Genomic DNA, 18504 nt, shown 5'->3' with positions numbered 1-18504 from the left:
TTTTTATTGCAGCCAGTCACCAGAGGGCAATCAAAATGTTTTGACTTCACTTATCAGGATGTGTGTGTGACACAATTTGTACACACACACACACACCTGCTGTAATACAGTAATCTGATCTGTAAATGTTTTATTTCACCTTTGCAGGTTATTCATGAAAGTTGTAAAGAAGGTGAGTGTTTTGTTCCAAATTTTCAATAGTTAAAAAAAAGAAAAGAAAAGACAAAGAGTAGGTTGAACAGTGCTCTGCATTCAGTTAAATCTGTGTATTCCTTCAGGTACATATGAAGTTACAGAAGCTCTGCTTAGTCACATTGGCAAACTGTCCTCTGATGCCCGAATAAACATCATGATCCAGAAAGAGGTAAGAGATTCAATACAGTTTAGCTTCAGTTGCCACAAATATGCATGGAAGAATTCATTTTGACCGTATTAAAAACTCATTCTACACCTCCAGTCATGACATGTGACATGACATGTCATTTGAGCTGCTGTGTTTACCTACACTTTTCCAGAAATAGATGACTTAATTACAGGAGGGAATGTATGAAGGATTATTATTTACTCTTAATGACAGGCAGCAAGGAAACTCAATGCTATTCTGGCAAAGATTCCCCTGGAGCTGAAAAAGAAGAAGAAGATCTTGTCATCTCAAGAGGCCTCGTGTATGATGTATGTTGATTGATGATACATTATCACTATCGTGTGTCTTGAAGGATTCTTGAATACTTAACGATACATTTTAAAAGTTCCCCTGTTGCTCCTGTGGACACATTTACTCTTTTATTCAAAATATCTTTTAAATCTTTTCTGTTTTTAATCAGGAATGATGTGGCTAGTCGAATCCTAAAAGGTGGAGGTTAGTGCAAAAATCCATTGTAGTGAGTATACTTGGAAAGATTAGTGAAGAAAGTGTGATTTATAGATGTATAATGAAGCATAGTTCAAAAGTATTATAAATGTTATGATCATTACAAAACTATTTGCAAAACACTGATCATTATTAAACTGCACTCATACTATGACTGACTTTAGCTACATTTCTGCTGCTGTTTAGATTATGACCTGCAGGTGTCTTTAATGGAGGCCCTCTGCAGAATGACTTCACCAGCTCAGAGGAATGAACTAGCTGACTCCTGGTTTACCATGACATTTGTCTCCTCTGCATTCAAGAAGATTAAGGATTCTGAGTTTGAGACTGTAAATATTGCCTCACATTAACAGAATTTTTTTTGGTTGCATAGAATTTTAGAGTATGATTTTTGTATGTGTCTTTGTTACAGGACTGCAGGAAGTTTCTAAATATGGTGAATGGCATGCAAGGAGATGGGAGAAGGTACTTAATGTCTTTTGACAGCTTTCTCTTTTTTTAAAGATTGTATAACATGTCTTTGTTTATCTTCTCACAGTGTGTACTCCTACCCTTGCCTGGAGGCATTTTTAGACAAACATGAGGTTAGTTTTTACATTTAATATGGGACAAAAGCCAATAAAAATGAGTATGGAAATACATAAATGTATGTTTCTTTATTAAAATGTTTACAGCTGCTCATGCCAGAGGATGAAAATCTTGAAGCGTTCTGGATTGACTTTAACCTAGGAAGTCAAAGCATCTCTTTTTACTTCTGTGTGACTGATAAGGATGCCCAGGTAATGGCCCCACAGTCTCTCAATCTTACATTTGACATTGGAAAATAATTATAGTAAATGCTTAAAATCTACTCCCTTGTCTGGTTAAATTACAGCTAGTGAAAAAATGTAGGGTTTGTTTTGGATACAGACTGAAAAATGGACAAACATATAAATTCGGTTGTTGGATCTAGTAACTTTTATCGACTCCTTTTAGCCAAAACTAAGTCTTTTTTTAAATCAACTTGATATTGAGAAAGCATTCACGTTTTTACATGAATGGACTACTGTACTGACACTTTACTTTATAATTGATAACAGAACATTGACGTGCCTCCAAAAAAGAGAGAACAGAATGCAGCTGCGAGAATGCTCAAATTAGCTAAGACATTTGAGTCAGTCAACCGCTATTAAAAAAGCTGAAATGGCTGCCTGTTCGGTATAGAATTAGATTCTTTTACTTGTTTTAGGGCGTTACACAATTTTCTTTTTTCTAAGTTAGTACAGTTTATTGTCCTTTCAGAATTTTTTTTTTGCATCTGTGGCACCCTTCAGTCATCAATAACAACAAATGTCAAATACAAACAAACATCAACAGATTACAGAACATTACAAATACAACCAACATTGAACATTAACCTTGCCCCTGCTTATCTCTCTAGTATGTTGTCAGTGTATTCTCCATCTAGATCTTTGAGATTGTGAAGCACTTTGGGCAACAGCTGTTGTAGTAAATGTGCTATATAAATAATAAAGAAAGAAAGAATTAAAGGTGCAGTAAGCGATTTCTGAGAATAACTGTTGACATTTGAAATCACCTCAAAACAAACACACTCCTCTCATCGTTTCACCCCCAAAGGCATGAACGTGCAATTCAAGAGTGCATGTCTGTTTATTAGTGCCACATCGGATCACAAAACTCACGGTTTGGAACATATTACTGTTTTTTTAAGCACGGATTGGGTAATTTTTTAGATTAAAAAAATTTACTTATATTTCCATTTATCACTTAACACTCTGAGCGCGAGACATCACTTCCGTTGTCAGAGCGCGATCTGACCTCACTAGCCGGAAGCTGAACGGAGTTGGACATAGTGGTGTATTAGAGGTAAAAAATGATATAAATACTGTTCGGTTTCTCGCACAAACCGATCGTTTCGTGTCTTAGGACATCAATGTGCCGTCACGATCCGCAGGGTTTCATTTGGATTTGTCTATGGAAGTTTTTTCGACTCTTATCGTTCAAGTTCCCAATCACTGCTATTATTTGACTGACAGACGGCAGCGGTTGCAGTTAAAAATCATAATTTGCGTTCGACTGAAGAAAAAAAGTAATCTACATCTTGGATGCCCTGGGGGTAAGCAGATAAACATCAAATTTTCATTTTTGGGTGAACTATCCCTTTAATATGCAAGTCATTTCAGCTCATTACTATCCAATTCTTTTGTCTTCTCAGCTGAGAATGGCCCATTTTCAGTGGTGATTCACGCCTCCTTGCATACCATGTTTCTTGGCAAAAAGTGTCTTACAAAAACTAAATCAATATATTGTTTTATATGAAGGAGTAGGCAGCATAATTGTTACATAATTTTGAAGCAAAAACTCTAGTCTACAACCTCCAATACCCTCAAGTATTGTGAACACAGTTTTAATATACTTTTTTTGGCCTTATTTCAGTGACTTAAGTTTTTTGTTTTTTCAATAACCATGCATAAAATGTTATTCCTTCAAAAACACAAACATGTACATACATGTTCTTCACATATTATTGTAGCCTAATTTGTGCTGAATACAGTGTAATGACTGTATGTCATTACACTGTAAGTGTGTTGTGCTGTTTTGTCCGATCCACTTTCAACAGTGTTTCTCGGAAATCTGCACCTTTAAGAACATAAATATGCTTTTGGCTCACATTTAATCACATTTTGATAGTTTTTATGGAAGAAAATGAATAAGAAATAATAAATGTGTGAACATTAGACGTCTCTCCCTCCTGTCAGGATGGCCAGTGGAACACTCTGTGTATTGCTGAAAATGAGGTCCACAGTTACACGGTAGAAGGTAGTACAATCAACAGTCACTGATCTCAAGACTCAAAAAAACAATAGTTCTGGAACCATATCAATCTTTCTGAGGATTTGTTCAAAGCTGTATATGAAACACACGTCTGTCTATATTTGACTTCACAGAGGAGAGTGGAAGAAAGACTCTTCATCTGGTTCTGACTGAGTCTGTCAGCATCGACACCTTAGAGGGCTCCAGAGTCTGCATCAAATTCAGCTCTTCTCTAGACATCCTGGGAGTTACTGAGAATGTTTATGGTCAGGCTAAAAACAGGGTGAGTGATGTGGCTAACGTTATTTTAAAAATTCACTGATGGACCTGCCTGATGGACATGAAAGTCCAAGTTTTAAGATATAATGAAGAGTATAAATGTCAAGAACCAGTACTTCTAATGTTCTAATCAGAGCATGTATTAGGGCCCTATGAAATCCGTTTTATTTTTTCCCAAATTCTGTTTTATTTTTTCCCCAAATTCTGTTTTTTCCATTTTAATTTTTCTGGATTCCGTTTTTTTCTGTTTTATTTATTTTTTGACTCCATTTTAATGGTCAAATTAAAATTTAGTAATCAAAAAGCATGTCTAATTAATTGAAATAATGAATCTTGTCCAATATACCAACAATTTAATAAAAGTTTAACAAAAAATTAAATTTTTTTAGGGCCCTTTGATAAACGTTTTATTCTTTAATTAATTTTATTTTTACCAAATTCTGTTTTCTGGATTCCATTTTAACTCCATGAGGTCTGAAAATGCGCCGGCGCGTTTTGCAGGATTTTTTTTTCACATTGCAGCAAAACAGACTTAAAATACTCCGTCATTTCTTGTCATAGAGACATAAGTAATATATCAATTGAAACTATAGAATGTCTTCTTTTATTTGTGTACACTCAGAGTAAAAACACAATGTTGTGCTTTTTGTAAAATAAAGAAAAATTATTTTTTTTTTTCTTTCAGAAGTTCTGTTGTGTATTTAAATTTTTCTTGCAATCAAATGAACGCATACCAGTTAATTAAATCTTTTAATTGTCAAACAATGTGCTGCACTGCAATGAGCTTTACTGTTAAAATTAAAACATGGAAGAAGCACTGAGATTATTGATTAAAAATATTTTTGAATAATTTATTGTTAAATTAATTTATCTAAATTCTACTGTACAACAGTAACGTAATGTTTCTGTCAAGTTAAATTTAACTTTTATTTTGACGGTTTGCCTAGAGCTTTGAGTTTCTCTGTTTTTATGACGGTAGTTTACTCAAATGAAGCGGTTAAATGCTGATGAAGTGACTTTCAGAGCAGCTCTGGATATGAATTTGTGCGTTCATATAGTGAGGCGACAGGACGAAAACACTGCGAGCGTCGCACGTGCTTCAGCGTGTGTGCGCGTGAGGCGCTGTGAGGTAAATGAAACTGTGCTTCCGCATCATTCATTTTAGAGGCACACAGGCATGCAGGATTCATGTTTAAATAGTCTTTTTGCGGTTTAATATTCACAAACACTAGTCTATATCGCGATTTAATTTAAGTGTACCGACCTGCTTTTAATTCATCAAAAATTTGACAAATTCCGTGACATTCTGCGTTATATAGTAAATTCCGTTTTTATGAATGGATTCCGCGATTCCGTCCATAATTCCGTGATCGCGGAAATTATAGGGCCCTACATGTATTTTAGTGTATTCAGTGCAAACCCCAATGTACTCTAATAAAAAGTAATATAACAATACAATGTTTATAATAACATAATGTTTTTAATAGATTGACATGTTGATTAAATGCATGTTTTTATGTGGTTATTAGGGTTGCATCATTTACTTCATAAGCCTTTGAGCAGGAGAAGCTGTACAGCCTTAATGTCTGATTAAATCTGCTAAGGGGAATGAAACGCTTGCATTAAATGTTTAAATGTGCGATAACTTCTTTTATGCATCTGTCACAGAGCATATCAACATTCATGTATTCCCTTTTGCTTTATGTCAGACGTCTGTTAGGAAGACCTCTATTGCAAAAACACCTGTTCACGTCAATCTAAGTTCACAGGAAAGTTCACAGGTGAGTAAAGATTAAAAGAAGCTTTTAAACATGCCAATCTCTTCTTCCTAAGTTGTATTGTGACATTGTAGATGGCTTTCTGTTATGAGGTGTGGGTTTTTATCCTTTTGTTTTTTTTAGAAGAATTTAACTGTGATGGTATATGTTAAACGAACAGGTTTTTGTCCCTGAAAGTCAAGTGTCCCCCTCTCTGCGTGTAGAGGGAAGAGCGTCATCATCAGTGAGGCATGGCATTCCCTGCCAGTCTCTCACACATCAAACACCAGATACAATCCCCCAACAGGTAAGACAAGATGCTCACAACATAAGTATTATAATTGTCTATTTTAGAATTAGCTTTTATAGAGCATAATTTTGTTTTGAATTGACCACAGACCATTTTAATGCCATTTTATTGTCAAAGCTGAATATTGCTCCCTTTCAAGCCATTTGTGAAACACCTGCTTGTCTGATTTTAGAAACCAGGCCTTTTCTTTGTTTGTTAACAACAGCTGCCTGATGAAAATATCTGTTATCTAAAGCCGCTTTTCCACCGTAGGGCCAAACCATTCTCTTTGCTTAACTGTCCCATTCCGTGCCGATCCGACCCAGCTAGTACGGATATGATTACATTTTCCACTGTGGAGCTGATAACAGAGCTCTTTAGAATGTAATACAAAAGTGTCAGTCGTTGCCTTGGTAATGCAAGAGTTTATAGACAATATGAGATGTAAGTAGCAACCACATTAGGGAGAATGATCAGATATTTCTTTTAATTTTATTATTAATTTGTGTGTACGTTGCTCAAATAGCATGCTTAGCCAGCTACAGAGAAACTGGTAGCCAGGCAACAGACAAGCGACCAATCCTGAATAGCGACATCACTACACGCATTCTACCAGCACGGTTCAGCGCGGTTAGCCAACCGTACTAAGAATTCTGGGCAGAGAACGGTTTGTAGTCGTGCTGTGCCGTAAAAGGCAAAAGTGGAAATATAATGGGAACCGTTCCTTACCGTTCTTAGAACCGTTAAGCCAGACGGTGGAAAAGCAGCTCAGGGCTTAATTATAATCTTGCTTGTTTGTTTGACTTTGTATTCCAAGCGTGTTATTAAATTAGATGGCCTGTATAATTAACTTTGGTGAACCGTTAATGCTGTTGTCATTACGGCTCTGTGTCCACATGTTAATGGCATCATAGTGGTCATAGGTCTCTTGTTCTCCAGAGCTAAGAGCACAAATCTTTTTCTCAGATGGTAACCCCTATACAGATGAAGGTATCCGTGGGGTGTCAACAGGGAAGCTGTTCCTCCAGCTCTGTGCTGCCTTCAGGTAGGTCTATTATACAGTTTAATCAGTAAGAAAATCTATCTAATCTAGAATTTCACAGTAGCTTTATAGATTTCCACAGTAAGAGTGTAAGTACTCCCTGTTTTACACATTTTATCATGTTTAAAGGAATCCTTTGGGTTGAAAACAGGCCCTAAAGCTTACTTTTTGCCACACTTGCCAATGGCAATAAATATTTTTTACAGGTCAGTTTTCAGGTATAGAAACCGAATAAAGTAATCACGTAACAACACTGGATAGTCTTCACTGTATAAATTAAATATAGATAATTTTTTCTTTTGCATTTGTTGTTTGATTAAAGGTGCCCTCGAATGTAAAATTTAATTTATCTTGGCATAGTTGAATAACAAGAGTTCAGTACATGGAAATGACATACAGTGAGTCTCAAACTCCATTGTTTCCTCCTTCTTATATAAATCTCATTCGTTTAAAAGACCTCCGAAGAACAGGCGAATCTCAACATAACACCGACTGTTACGTAACAGTTGGGATCATTAATATGTATGCTCCCAATATTTGCATATGCCAGCCCATGTTCAAGGCATTAGACAAGGGCAGCTAGTATTAACGTCTGGATCTGTGCACAGCTGAATCATCAGACTAGGTAAGCAAGCAATAACAACAGCGAAAAATGGCAGATGGAGCAATAACAACTGACATGATCCATGATATCATGATATTTTTAGTGATATTTGTAAATTGTCTTTCTAAATGTTTCGTTAGCATGTTGCTAATGTACTGTTAAATGTGGTTAAAGTTACCATCGTTTCTTACTGTATTCACGGAGATGAGCCGTCGTTATTTTCATTTTTAAACACTTGCAGTCTGTATAATGCATAAACACAACTTCATTCTTTATAAATCTCTCCAACAGTGTAGCATTAGCCGTTAGCCACGGAGCACAGCCTCAAACTCATTTAGAATCAAATGTAAACAATATAACAGTACACAATACTCACATAATCTGAAGCATGCATGCAGTATGCATGACGAACACTTTGTAAAGATCCATTTGAGGGTTATATTAGCTGTGTAAACTTTGTTTATGCACTGTTCAAGGCAAGCGCGAGCTCCGTGGGCGTGGAGCACGAGAATTAAAGGGCCAGTAGCCCTGAATCGGCTCATTTATAATGATGCCCCAAAATAGGCAGTTAAAAAAATGAATTAAAAAAAATCTATGGGGTATTTTGAGCTGAAACTTCACAGACACATTCAGGGGACACCTTAGACTTATATTACATCTTTTTTTTAAAAAAGTTCTAGGGCACCTTTAACTTTAACATCAATTACTCACCCTCATGTGGTTCCACACCCGTAAGACCTTCGTTCATCTTCAGAACGCAAATGAAGATCTTTCTGATGAAATTTGAGAGATTTCTGTTCCTCCATTGACTGCCTTTGCAACAATAACTTTGATGCTTCAAAAAGATTAAATAGATCATAAAACTAATCCATATGAATCAAGTGGTTTAGTCCAAATTTTCTTTTTATGATGAACAGATTTAATTTAGGCTTTTACTCACATATAAACCTTGATCAGCGAACATAAACAGATTCTCAACCGAACCTGAATGACGCACGAGAACAAACCTCTTCCGGAAGCTCAAATGTGCTGCGTAACACACAAGAATGAACTTGGTTATGTGTAATGCAGACCTAATGCACTTTTTTTACCTAATTTTGTGTGAATTTGTCCTTTCAAGTGCAAGAAGACATGAAAGAGCACAATTCTGTATTCGTACACTGGCTTTCTGCTGTTCTCTTCCGATGTTTGCGCACAGAAAAATTCCCACACCATGCACGAGTAATGCATTGAGTTCCCGTCCGCATCTTCTTGCGCTTGAATATTTAAATTGGCAAGGCTCAAACAAATAAAACAAGTAAAAGCTCTGGAATGTTGTCGATTACCATACACAATCATTTTGAATTGTAAAGATCATCTCTTACTTATGGTGAAATTTCTTTAACACAGCCACCTGTAGATTTTTTATGTAATTTAAAAAAAAGCGATATGAAGTTTTACAACTGGCTTGATGCCTTTTTTTTCTAGTGTCAAAGCTAATGGTGAAACCAGCTCTTCAGATGATGAGCTCTTCAGAGAGGAAAAAGGAAATTGAGCTTAGAGACCTCATGATGTCCAAAACATCTTGCAATGTATCTTCTCTTAGTTTTCACCGTGAGAACAACCAAAAGAAGGCCCATGTTATTCAAGCACAGGTATAACCTTTGTTGACAGTTTCAGATACTTAAAATGTTCTCCAACCCTGCTGATAAAACCAGTATTGATGGTCACCAGCATGAGGTATGTTTTGCATGCTTGGAACAGCATAGGTTGATGGTTTGCTGGTCCCCAGTGTAGGAAGCGGGAATGCTACACCAGCTCAATTGCTCAGGGTTCCTACGCGGATTGGAAAAGTATGGAAAAGTATTTGTGTTTCCAGACTATTGCCTCTATTCAGTTTTCTAATGTATTATACCTGCAAACTAGTCACTTTGTGGCGAAATTAGCAGTTTTGAATCAAAATACATCATTTATGTGAATCGTTTACATCCGAAGAGTTATTTTTTCGGGGTGAGTGACTGTGTGACACAAGATTCTCATAAGAATTGCAAATGGGGTTACTATTTTTCCATAGACTGGAGTTAGTCACGATCTGTGTCTGTGCTCTGTGGCGTGACAGATCGCTGCAGCGCTCGTGAACCAGCCATCTCTTTGACTTTACTAGTTACAACACAAAATGATTGAACATCTGAAGGTATGTTGAAAGATACAGTACAACTTACCAAAATCTGTCATGTCACATGCAATCGATTAATCAGCGTTTCAACCGCAGAAAGGCGTCAATAAAACAGCTTGTAAAAATGTCACATTTAGCCTACCTAGAAACCTAGCCTACCAGAAAAGCCTTACAATGTCCAATAACTCATCATTTAGCTACAAAAATGAACTTTGAGAGGAGCATTTTGCTAAATATATGCTCTATAGGCTATTACATATTCATTGTATTTGTACTTAACATGTGCTTCTATATTGAATACATAAAGCTGTTTTATGACAGTCACCATTTAAATGTTTAGGCCTACATAAAAAGAGTAGAAAAATAATTGTCACTTTTATTATAACGTTATAATAAAAACTTCCTTATGTGTAAGCCTATATGTAAGTAACTTACGATCAATTTAACCTAATATTATAATGACGTACCGGCTGTGGTTCCCTGTATTGTTTACAGCATTAGTTGAGAGATTTTTTTCTTTGAGGAAATTTGCCATGTACTGTACCTGATAGGTCCAAATTAATCAATACTGAATCAAAGGTAATCAAATCAAAATCAAATCGCAAGCTTCTGAATCAAAATCGCATTCGATTGTGAAATTTGTCAATGCTCAGCCCCGGTGCCAAAATGTTTTATTTTTTATTTTTTACTTGAAGCAAATGTTGTTTTTTCCATTTATTTTATTTTCAGAGTGCACCAGAATGCTTCCTTTACATGTTAAAATCACAAAAATATTCTCCTGGGGGAGGATGCCCCCAGACCCCCTACAACTATCTACTTTCTACATGTCACCTTTTTCACCTCTCTTCACTTTGCAAATATGTTCATAGAGTTACGAATTTCTAAAATATTACGGAAACGGCTTGTGCTACTCATACTCGTAGGCTACTCTATAAAAATACTTTGATACATATAATATATGAAACATATAATGTTTCATATATTATATGTATATATGATATATGATATATGATAATATATGATACATATAATGTCGAGAACAGAGCAGATGGATAAATCACAGAAGGATCTCTATAAAGGAAATGTATCGAATTAATAGACAAATTAAATATTCACGCCTATGTAGCGAGTGGTATGGCCGGAAAGGGAAACAAACTAAGTCATGCCAACTTGTTAAACGGAATATATTAGTACTTGTAGATTTTATCCCCAACAAAAGTTACACAGGTACGTGGTTTTTAAGAAGAGAAGGGCCTAGACATGAATACTAAATACAAAACTTTATTTCAACAATCAAACACTAATTTAAAAATCACTAAAAGACTGTAGGACCCGGACTACAAACATGAAGCAGTGACATTTCCTCTCTCAAGATCCATTAATCAGTTCATGTGAGTACAGTGGTTCAATATTAATATTATAAAGCGGCGAGAATATTTTTGGTGCGCCAAAAAACATAGAAAAGGAGACCGAGGCTCACCAATGGCAGAAATCGTTTGGAAGGAGGTCTGGAAATTTGAGTATGGAAAAGTATGGAAATTTAAATGGAAAATGTGTAGGAACCCTGATTGCTGGTCCACCAGCTAGTCCAGCACTATACCAGCTCTAACCAGCATAAACTAGCCTGGACAACATGGAGTTCATGCTGGATGGTTTATGCTGGATTTTTCAGCAGGGCAGTTTATACTGATGCAGACTAACAAATGGAGAATATAGTTTATGAAACACAGTGAAATTAATGAAGCCATATACATCTTTTGGTAATATCAGTAAATCTTGTGTGTGTCTTATTAGTCAATCCCTGCTCCCCAGAATGAGGACCAACAAAAAGACCACAGAGTAAAGGCTAAAGCAAAGAAGTACCGCAAGGTGCTCTGAAATTGTTTGTTTTTTCAGTAATAGTACTTCATACATTATTTTATTAGATTGTTCATTTTATGCGTTATGTCTTTGACTCCTTTTTCTCTGTCTTATTGGCATCTAACCCTATAAAAACATGTTTTCTGCAGAATATTCCTGTAGACAAAGTAGTAGAGATGGTGCAAGCTGACAAAGAACATGAAGAGAACACTTTTGGTATTATATGAACTAAGCATACTAAGGAAATGCCACTGCTAATATTAACATATTTGAATGTTTTTAACCTTATTTTGTTTCTTTTTGTGAAAGATAACAGCATAGTCCCAGACTCCCAACCTGTGAGAAAGGGTAGCTCATTGTGAGTGCATTTCTATTGGCTTTTCGGTTACTGTTTCTCAAACTGTTTAGCTCGGTAATAGAATAACAGTATGTTCATTGTGGAAAGGACTCTGTCTAATGTATGTCATTCCGTTACTTATTACAATTAAGTTCACCAGGTCTCTGGAGCTTGAACTCCAGCAAAAGGAGAATCTCTGTATCTGGATCACTGCTGGCTCTGCAAAAAGATTGCTCTAAAAATGTCTCTGTATCAGGTGAGTGGACAGTAGATAGAAGCGAGTATTAAGGTGATTATTTTGTAAAGTATGTTGTATAAGCAAAGACATTAAACTATATTACATGGCACTCTTGAATACTCAGTTTTGTGTTTGGCCAATCTTGGCATTCTGCAGTCAAGTATTTTTTGTACTATGACCTCTATACTATAATTGACTGTTTGAACCACTTTCCAACATAGCTGTGCTAGTTTCTTGTCTCGTATCACTCGGCCGTCTCCTTTTCATAATAAAATAAAATAATTTACTGTCATTTTTACTCCTCCATCACTTATGTTGTGTAATGTTTTGACTTATGAGCAAGTTTTTTTGGTCCTGAACCAGTTAAAAAGACTTTTACTCACTGCATCTGTCAGAGTGTCTACTGAATTTCTATTGAATTTTTCTCTGAATTTTTTTTTTTTTCTGATATATTGTCACTATATGAATCAGGTGGCTTTGTGTAACCTTGCATTCTGTGTAATCATCTCCAGATGGTAGTTCTCATCCCCCTCCTCAGCGTCTGTCCCCGGCACAGTGTGCATCTAGTACCCTGACCCAGAATCAGCTCCACACCCAGCTCACTCAGAGATTGGAGGAAGTGCTGAGGGAGCAGCAGGGTACAGATGGCCATGCAGCCCAGAGAGCCCCACAGAAGAGAGGCTCCTCACTAGAGCCCAAGACTACAGCTCAAGAGAAAGAGGAAGTGGAGACATCAGTGAGGTCCATGCCTGCTAGACCTACACAGCAGAGGAGAGAGAGTAGCAAAGTTCAGGGAGATGAATCAGACCGTGAGAATGTGAGACTCTTTTAGTTCAAATAGATGTCTTTATGTTATAAAGAGGTATTATTAGTGTTTGCTAAGGCAAGCATCACTATTATTATTACTTGAACTGAGTTGATTTGTTTTAGGCACACTGAGATGTGGCACTTACAGGTTTGAATCAGGCCTTGTTGAAAAAGAAGTGCATTTTCAGTGTGGGAATCAATACAAGAAAACAGGATCTACATAGACGTCATCATTGTAGCCATCTGTACCTAATCTTACACCGCATGATAAACAATAAAGAGTTACCCTAATTGAAAGTGAATGATATAATAGTGAATAGATAATATAATAATTAAATAAAAGGCCACTTACGTACTTGAATAGCAGGCCTTGACGCTAAGGATTTAGCGGGCCTTTATTTCAAATTTTTATTTGCCCTGCCAAAATTTTCACTGGCCTACCATAAAAAATCTATTTAATTGTTAATTGTTTTTGACTCATGTAATCTTGTATTCTAATAAATAAGCTTATTATACTAACATTTTAAATACCAGTTAAATTTCACAATTCTTGTTTCGACTTTTGATACCACAGCAAAAATTACAAGCAAACTTAATTTCACAAATTCCCATGATCGATCGTCGTTTAAATGAATGATCAATTAATCGATTAATTGTTAGCCTTAATACTGAACACCGGTAAACCAGAGCACTGTGCAAGTGCGTTATTTAACTCAAAGAAACGCATTAAGACATCGTGACATGCACACTTACGCACCATTTTAAAAAATATAGCAATACCAAAATAAACAATGTAGAATAGCTTGAATACAGCGTGCGTCTCCCTCAGACTGTAAAAGAAGCTCTGGCGCACCGGATAACATGTCAGCAGCATCTTACATCAGCAGCGTCACTGCGGAGTCGTGAACCCAGATTGACAACAGACCTGGAAGAGAATATAATGCTGAAAAAAAGTCGTAGTTTTTTGTTATTTTTGGACCAAAATGTATTATCGATGCTTCAGAAACTTCTAACTAACCCACTGTTGTCACATGGACTACTTTGATGATGTTTTTATTACCTTTCTGGACATGGACAGTCTACCGTACAAACACTTTCAATGGAGGGACAGAAAGCTCTCAGACTAAATCTAAAATATCTTAAACTGTGTTGCAAAGATGAACGCAAATTTATAGTCACGATGAAAGTGTAACTCTAGCTGTAAATGGCGCCAAACATAACTCCGGTGCGCCCGCTTCATTTTTCCTCGTGGTTGCTTTACATGTCTCGCGTTTAAGCAGCACGCACGTGCATGAACCTGCTTAATCGATGGTCGATAAGTTTTATCGATTAAATGTATTATCAACAATTAATCGATAGTCGGTTAATCGCTAACATCCCTAGTGTAAACTATAATACATTGACATTTAATTGTAAATAACATGCATGTAGGTGTCAGAAAACATTGCATTCAGTATATTCTTTTAAAGTGTACTATTTCTATAATTCCACTTTTTTAAAAGTATGCCAAAGTGTACTTTTTTCACAATCCCATTCCTTTCTCCACACAATTTCATGTTCTCTCTATTCTATCCTGTTAATTAATATCCCATAAAAAAAGAAAACAGAGGTTTATTGTATTGAACTTTGTTGTTGTTCTGAAGATGGCACATGCATCAGACAGTATGGTGAAGAAGATATCCAGTCATTATAAGAGAAGCGCCAAAGCAGCATCCCCTGACCCTAGGCCCCAGGTTAACGTTGCATCTACGAACAGGTGATACAGACTAACATTTCATTCATGCTTCACCTTTTCTTCGGTTCTCACTTGCAATCACAGTGTTACCTTCACTTTCAGATATCTGTTCAATAAGAGCTGCCATCCATCCTCCACTGTAAGTCGTTTAGAAAGACATATTTGTAATGTAAGTTAATAGATTCAGTTGTAAATGTGATGCTATCTTTTGAATGTGATTTTTTCCACTTGTCATGTTACAGGAGAAAACTGCTGCCAAGAGTTCAAGCTTGCACAAATCCAAGAGGCCAATCCAGAAGCTTGAGTATTGCATTTTACTGATTTCACTCCCTTAAACTAAGTATATTTGAAAATTGTTGTAATAAATGAACAAATTTTTGTTTGATCTCTTTAGGGATATTTATGCATTTACAGAGATCACGCCAAAAATCAGTGTGGTATGGACACCCCTTGTCATTATATTTATATTATTTAAAAATATGATAATTGTAATTATTTCTTAATTGTCCTCTTCAGAGAAAGAAATCCTCTGGTGCATCCAGAGCGGAAAGCAGGTAATTCTGTTAATTTGTAAAAACAGCTCCCTCTAGTGTTTAACAGGTGAACCTAACGGCAGAGTTCAGTAGAATTATGTGGACAGTTAAAATATCTCTAAAGAAACACTGCATATTTTTGGACATGTGACTGCTTATTAATGTATTATGTATTTTATTGTTTTTTTTTTTCTTTTTTTCTTTTAGTGCAACAAGTAATTCTCCGACTCTCTCCAAGTCTGCTGGAAGACCTCAGCTTCCAAAGGTTTCACATTTCTTAAATTATTTGGGGATTTGATTTAACATATCCCTATTAAAAATCCACATTTAATGCTTTTATGTTTGTTACACCCTAGGCTGCAACGATAAATGCGAAGAAAAACCTGTTCAGTGATACAGACACAGACAATATGACAGAGATTAGCTGGTTAAGCTCTGCCAACAGGAAACCCAAACCCAAAGTGGCAGACTACAGCAGGCAGCCAGTTAAAACCACCTTTCCATCAGCTGACGCTGCATGTATGCTATACCCAACTCTATAATTTAGAGAAGAGATGTCTTATGCCGGGTACACACTGCACGATTTGAGCCCTGACTTTCACTCCCTGACAGTTTTGTGGAAATCACAAATACATGCACCGTTAATATGGCGGACGTCTGGAGAAAGAGGGAATACGGGCTCAACATCATGATGCCTGTCAGTCATCGGCAATGGACGATAGCCTCGTCTATCATCTGAACCCCTACCCCAGACAGTTGTGTAGTGTGAGAAGAACAGTAATCTGATGACTTTGAAAATCGTGCGGTTTGTACACGGCATTACATCTTCGTCAGTAGTGTTTTGAACTCTTGTTTGTCATCTTCATCACATTGAAGATGGGTGGAATCTATTTAATTAAGGACTACACAATTTATTGGTAACTATTCTCTCCCGCTTTCACTTCCTCCTGCACCAGATAATCTCTTACACTTTCATTTTATTTCAGTTAAATCGCCATATACACCATTGTCTTCGCCAAAGACAGTGAAAGAACAAATCAAGCCAAAGCGGGTAAGAACCAGGGCTCTATAATTTCACAAATTATGTCTTAAAGGGGCCATATTGTAGCTCTTTATTCAATTTTGTAATATTTGCACCAAAAAAGAGAAGTCTGTGACCCTAACTATTGTACAGATAAGACATTTTGTAAATTACCTCTATTATGATTGGCTAACCTTTCTGCAGGTGAAATAAGTTAGAATGCCTGTGTCAAATTGCTAAATAGGTGTTTTTTGGTAAATATGGGTGATTTTGTGGTAATGTATTCATAGATGTAATGACATAAGCAGAACTCATTTCTGAATTAAGCATTTTTGCAGCATAGTTTAGTCTGAATATCAGATTGGTTCTGCATAGAAAATGACCTTTTCAAGAGGATTCATATTTTCCATTACAGTGGTTCCCAAACTGGGGTACGCAAATGCTGAGTAGTTCATTTAATTCTAACTTAAAATAATATTAAAATCGAGCATGTATTTCTAACTGCAAAATGTCGTAAATCCAGAACATTTAATCAAATTACCTCATCATTTGCAGTCAAAAATGACTGTATCCACACAAGCAGAAAATATATGATAGATTGTGAGCAGAGTCTGCTACCTTAAATCACGCTAAATTACTGCTGTTCTCGACAATGCACCTTTGTAAAAGTGGGTATTTAGCACGTACTCGCATGAAGAACAAATGTAGACACAGATAATGGATTAATTTCGATTTAAGACTCAAACTTTCTCTGATAAAAAAAACATATCTTGTGTGAGTTCTTGTATTTAATGATGATAATGAGCAAGAACGCACTTGTTCTCAATTATCCACACGACTGCAAACGTGACATTATTATACAAAAGGTCAATAAAATGTACATTTTAAACACAGTACTGTCAGTTTTTAAAATATTTTGCAATGAAATAATAGTTCTGACGAAAACCACAGCAAAACCACAGCAGAACTACAACACGTCTGATTTGCAAACAATTCTGCGGCTTTGAACGAATCGTGAGTCAATGATTCAATGATTCATTCACAGCCACTTGTTTCATTACTGAATGAATGACTCGATGACTCACTCATAAAAACAGTGACTTGCTGCACCTACTGGGGGTTTTAGTTTAATATTTAAACATTTTACTTAGTTTTACCATCATTGCATATTATTTATTACATTATTTATTTTATAAAGTTATTCACAAAGGAAAAAAAAACATGCACTGGAAAATCAATTTAGGGGGCAAATATTGTCCCTTAATAGTAATGGTGTGACTGCAGTCAAAGTGGAAGAGAGGGGGTACGCAGAAGGATGGTAATCCCTTCAGGGGGTAAAAAGTTAAAAAGGTAAAAAGTTTGGGAACCACTGTTCCATTATATTTCCCTCCTGTACATAAGTTTGTTACACTTTTTTGAATGAGTAGTATTATGTGTTTTCACACTCATTGATAGTAATCATTCAGTTTTCTTTTGGATTGGGTGAATAACAGAAGAGGCAGAAGAAAGTGGCTGAACAGAAGGATAAACGGCAGCAAAGCATCAATAATAAGAAAACCACAGGACGACCTCAGAGAGCGGCAGCCTTGACCAAAACCTACAGAGAGATGTCTGACTCGGATGACCAGTCCAGTCTGTCAGAGAATGAAAAAGCACCACCCCCTAAGGCATGTGATTTTTCTTTCAGCACAATTAGTCCAAGCGGATCTTCATTAGTGTCATTGCCTTTATTGAAGACTATCAGAGTCTAGATCGTCAAATAATAACAGTCCTGGTGAACTTTATGTTTTGTTTTTCTCCAAATAGAAAAAGGCAGTTGGCCGTCCGGCAGCATTTCAGCAGACTATCCCAGCTCGAAACACAGGACAAGAACAAAGAAGAGAGAAAACATCTGTAAATGTTTCCAGACGACAAAATGAGAAGAATGTACTGAAAAATGCAGATAAAGCCTTTGCAAAGATTCAAGATCAGAGGAATGATAACGGCAAGAAGATGTCTAGTCCAGAGCATCTCACAGTAAAGAAGACCTCATCTGCTCAGGGGTCAGCCAGAAGACAGAAAGAATCTTGGGCTTCAAGATTATCTTCCACATTTGCCTCGCCTCCCTCCATTGAGAAGATGAGATGTAGGAATTAAACTGCTATGAGTTTGTATAATTTTAT

General features: G+C 36.4%; 1 protein-coding gene across 1 annotated transcript in view; it reads left to right on the top strand.

The window, feature by feature from the left end:
- The window catches only part of LOC137008780 (synaptonemal complex protein 2-like), a 37188-nt gene that overhangs the window by 6928 nt on the left and 11756 nt on the right, over positions 1-18504 (top strand). The window contains exons 5-30 of the mRNA XM_067370494.1: positions 148-172; positions 279-364; positions 578-672; positions 825-859; positions 1058-1200; positions 1284-1336; positions 1410-1455; positions 1546-1650; positions 3631-3691; positions 3820-3968; positions 5674-5745; positions 5903-6028; positions 6977-7055; positions 9124-9227; positions 9310-9375; positions 11606-11680; positions 11821-11887; positions 12759-13063; positions 15031-15092; positions 15183-15225; positions 15305-15342; positions 15529-15586; positions 15678-15840; positions 16308-16372; positions 17836-18009; positions 18149-18467. Of these exons, the coding sequence (XP_067226595.1) occupies positions 148-172; positions 279-364; positions 578-672; positions 825-859; positions 1058-1200; positions 1284-1336; positions 1410-1455; positions 1546-1650; positions 3631-3691; positions 3820-3968; positions 5674-5745; positions 5903-6028; positions 6977-7055; positions 9124-9227; positions 9310-9375; positions 11606-11680; positions 11821-11887; positions 12759-13063; positions 15031-15092; positions 15183-15225; positions 15305-15342; positions 15529-15586; positions 15678-15840; positions 16308-16372; positions 17836-18009; positions 18149-18467 (2614 nt within the window). The remainder of the gene's footprint in view (positions 1-147; positions 173-278; positions 365-577; positions 673-824; positions 860-1057; positions 1201-1283; positions 1337-1409; positions 1456-1545; positions 1651-3630; positions 3692-3819; positions 3969-5673; positions 5746-5902; positions 6029-6976; positions 7056-9123; positions 9228-9309; positions 9376-11605; positions 11681-11820; positions 11888-12758; positions 13064-15030; positions 15093-15182; positions 15226-15304; positions 15343-15528; positions 15587-15677; positions 15841-16307; positions 16373-17835; positions 18010-18148; positions 18468-18504) is intronic.

This window comes from Chanodichthys erythropterus, chromosome 20, assembly GCF_024489055.1.
Source record: "Chanodichthys erythropterus isolate Z2021 chromosome 20, ASM2448905v1, whole genome shotgun sequence".
NCBI classification, from domain to species: Eukaryota; Metazoa; Chordata; class Actinopteri; order Cypriniformes; family Xenocyprididae; genus Chanodichthys; species Chanodichthys erythropterus.
This window is presented reverse-complemented; position numbering and strand designations above follow the sequence as displayed.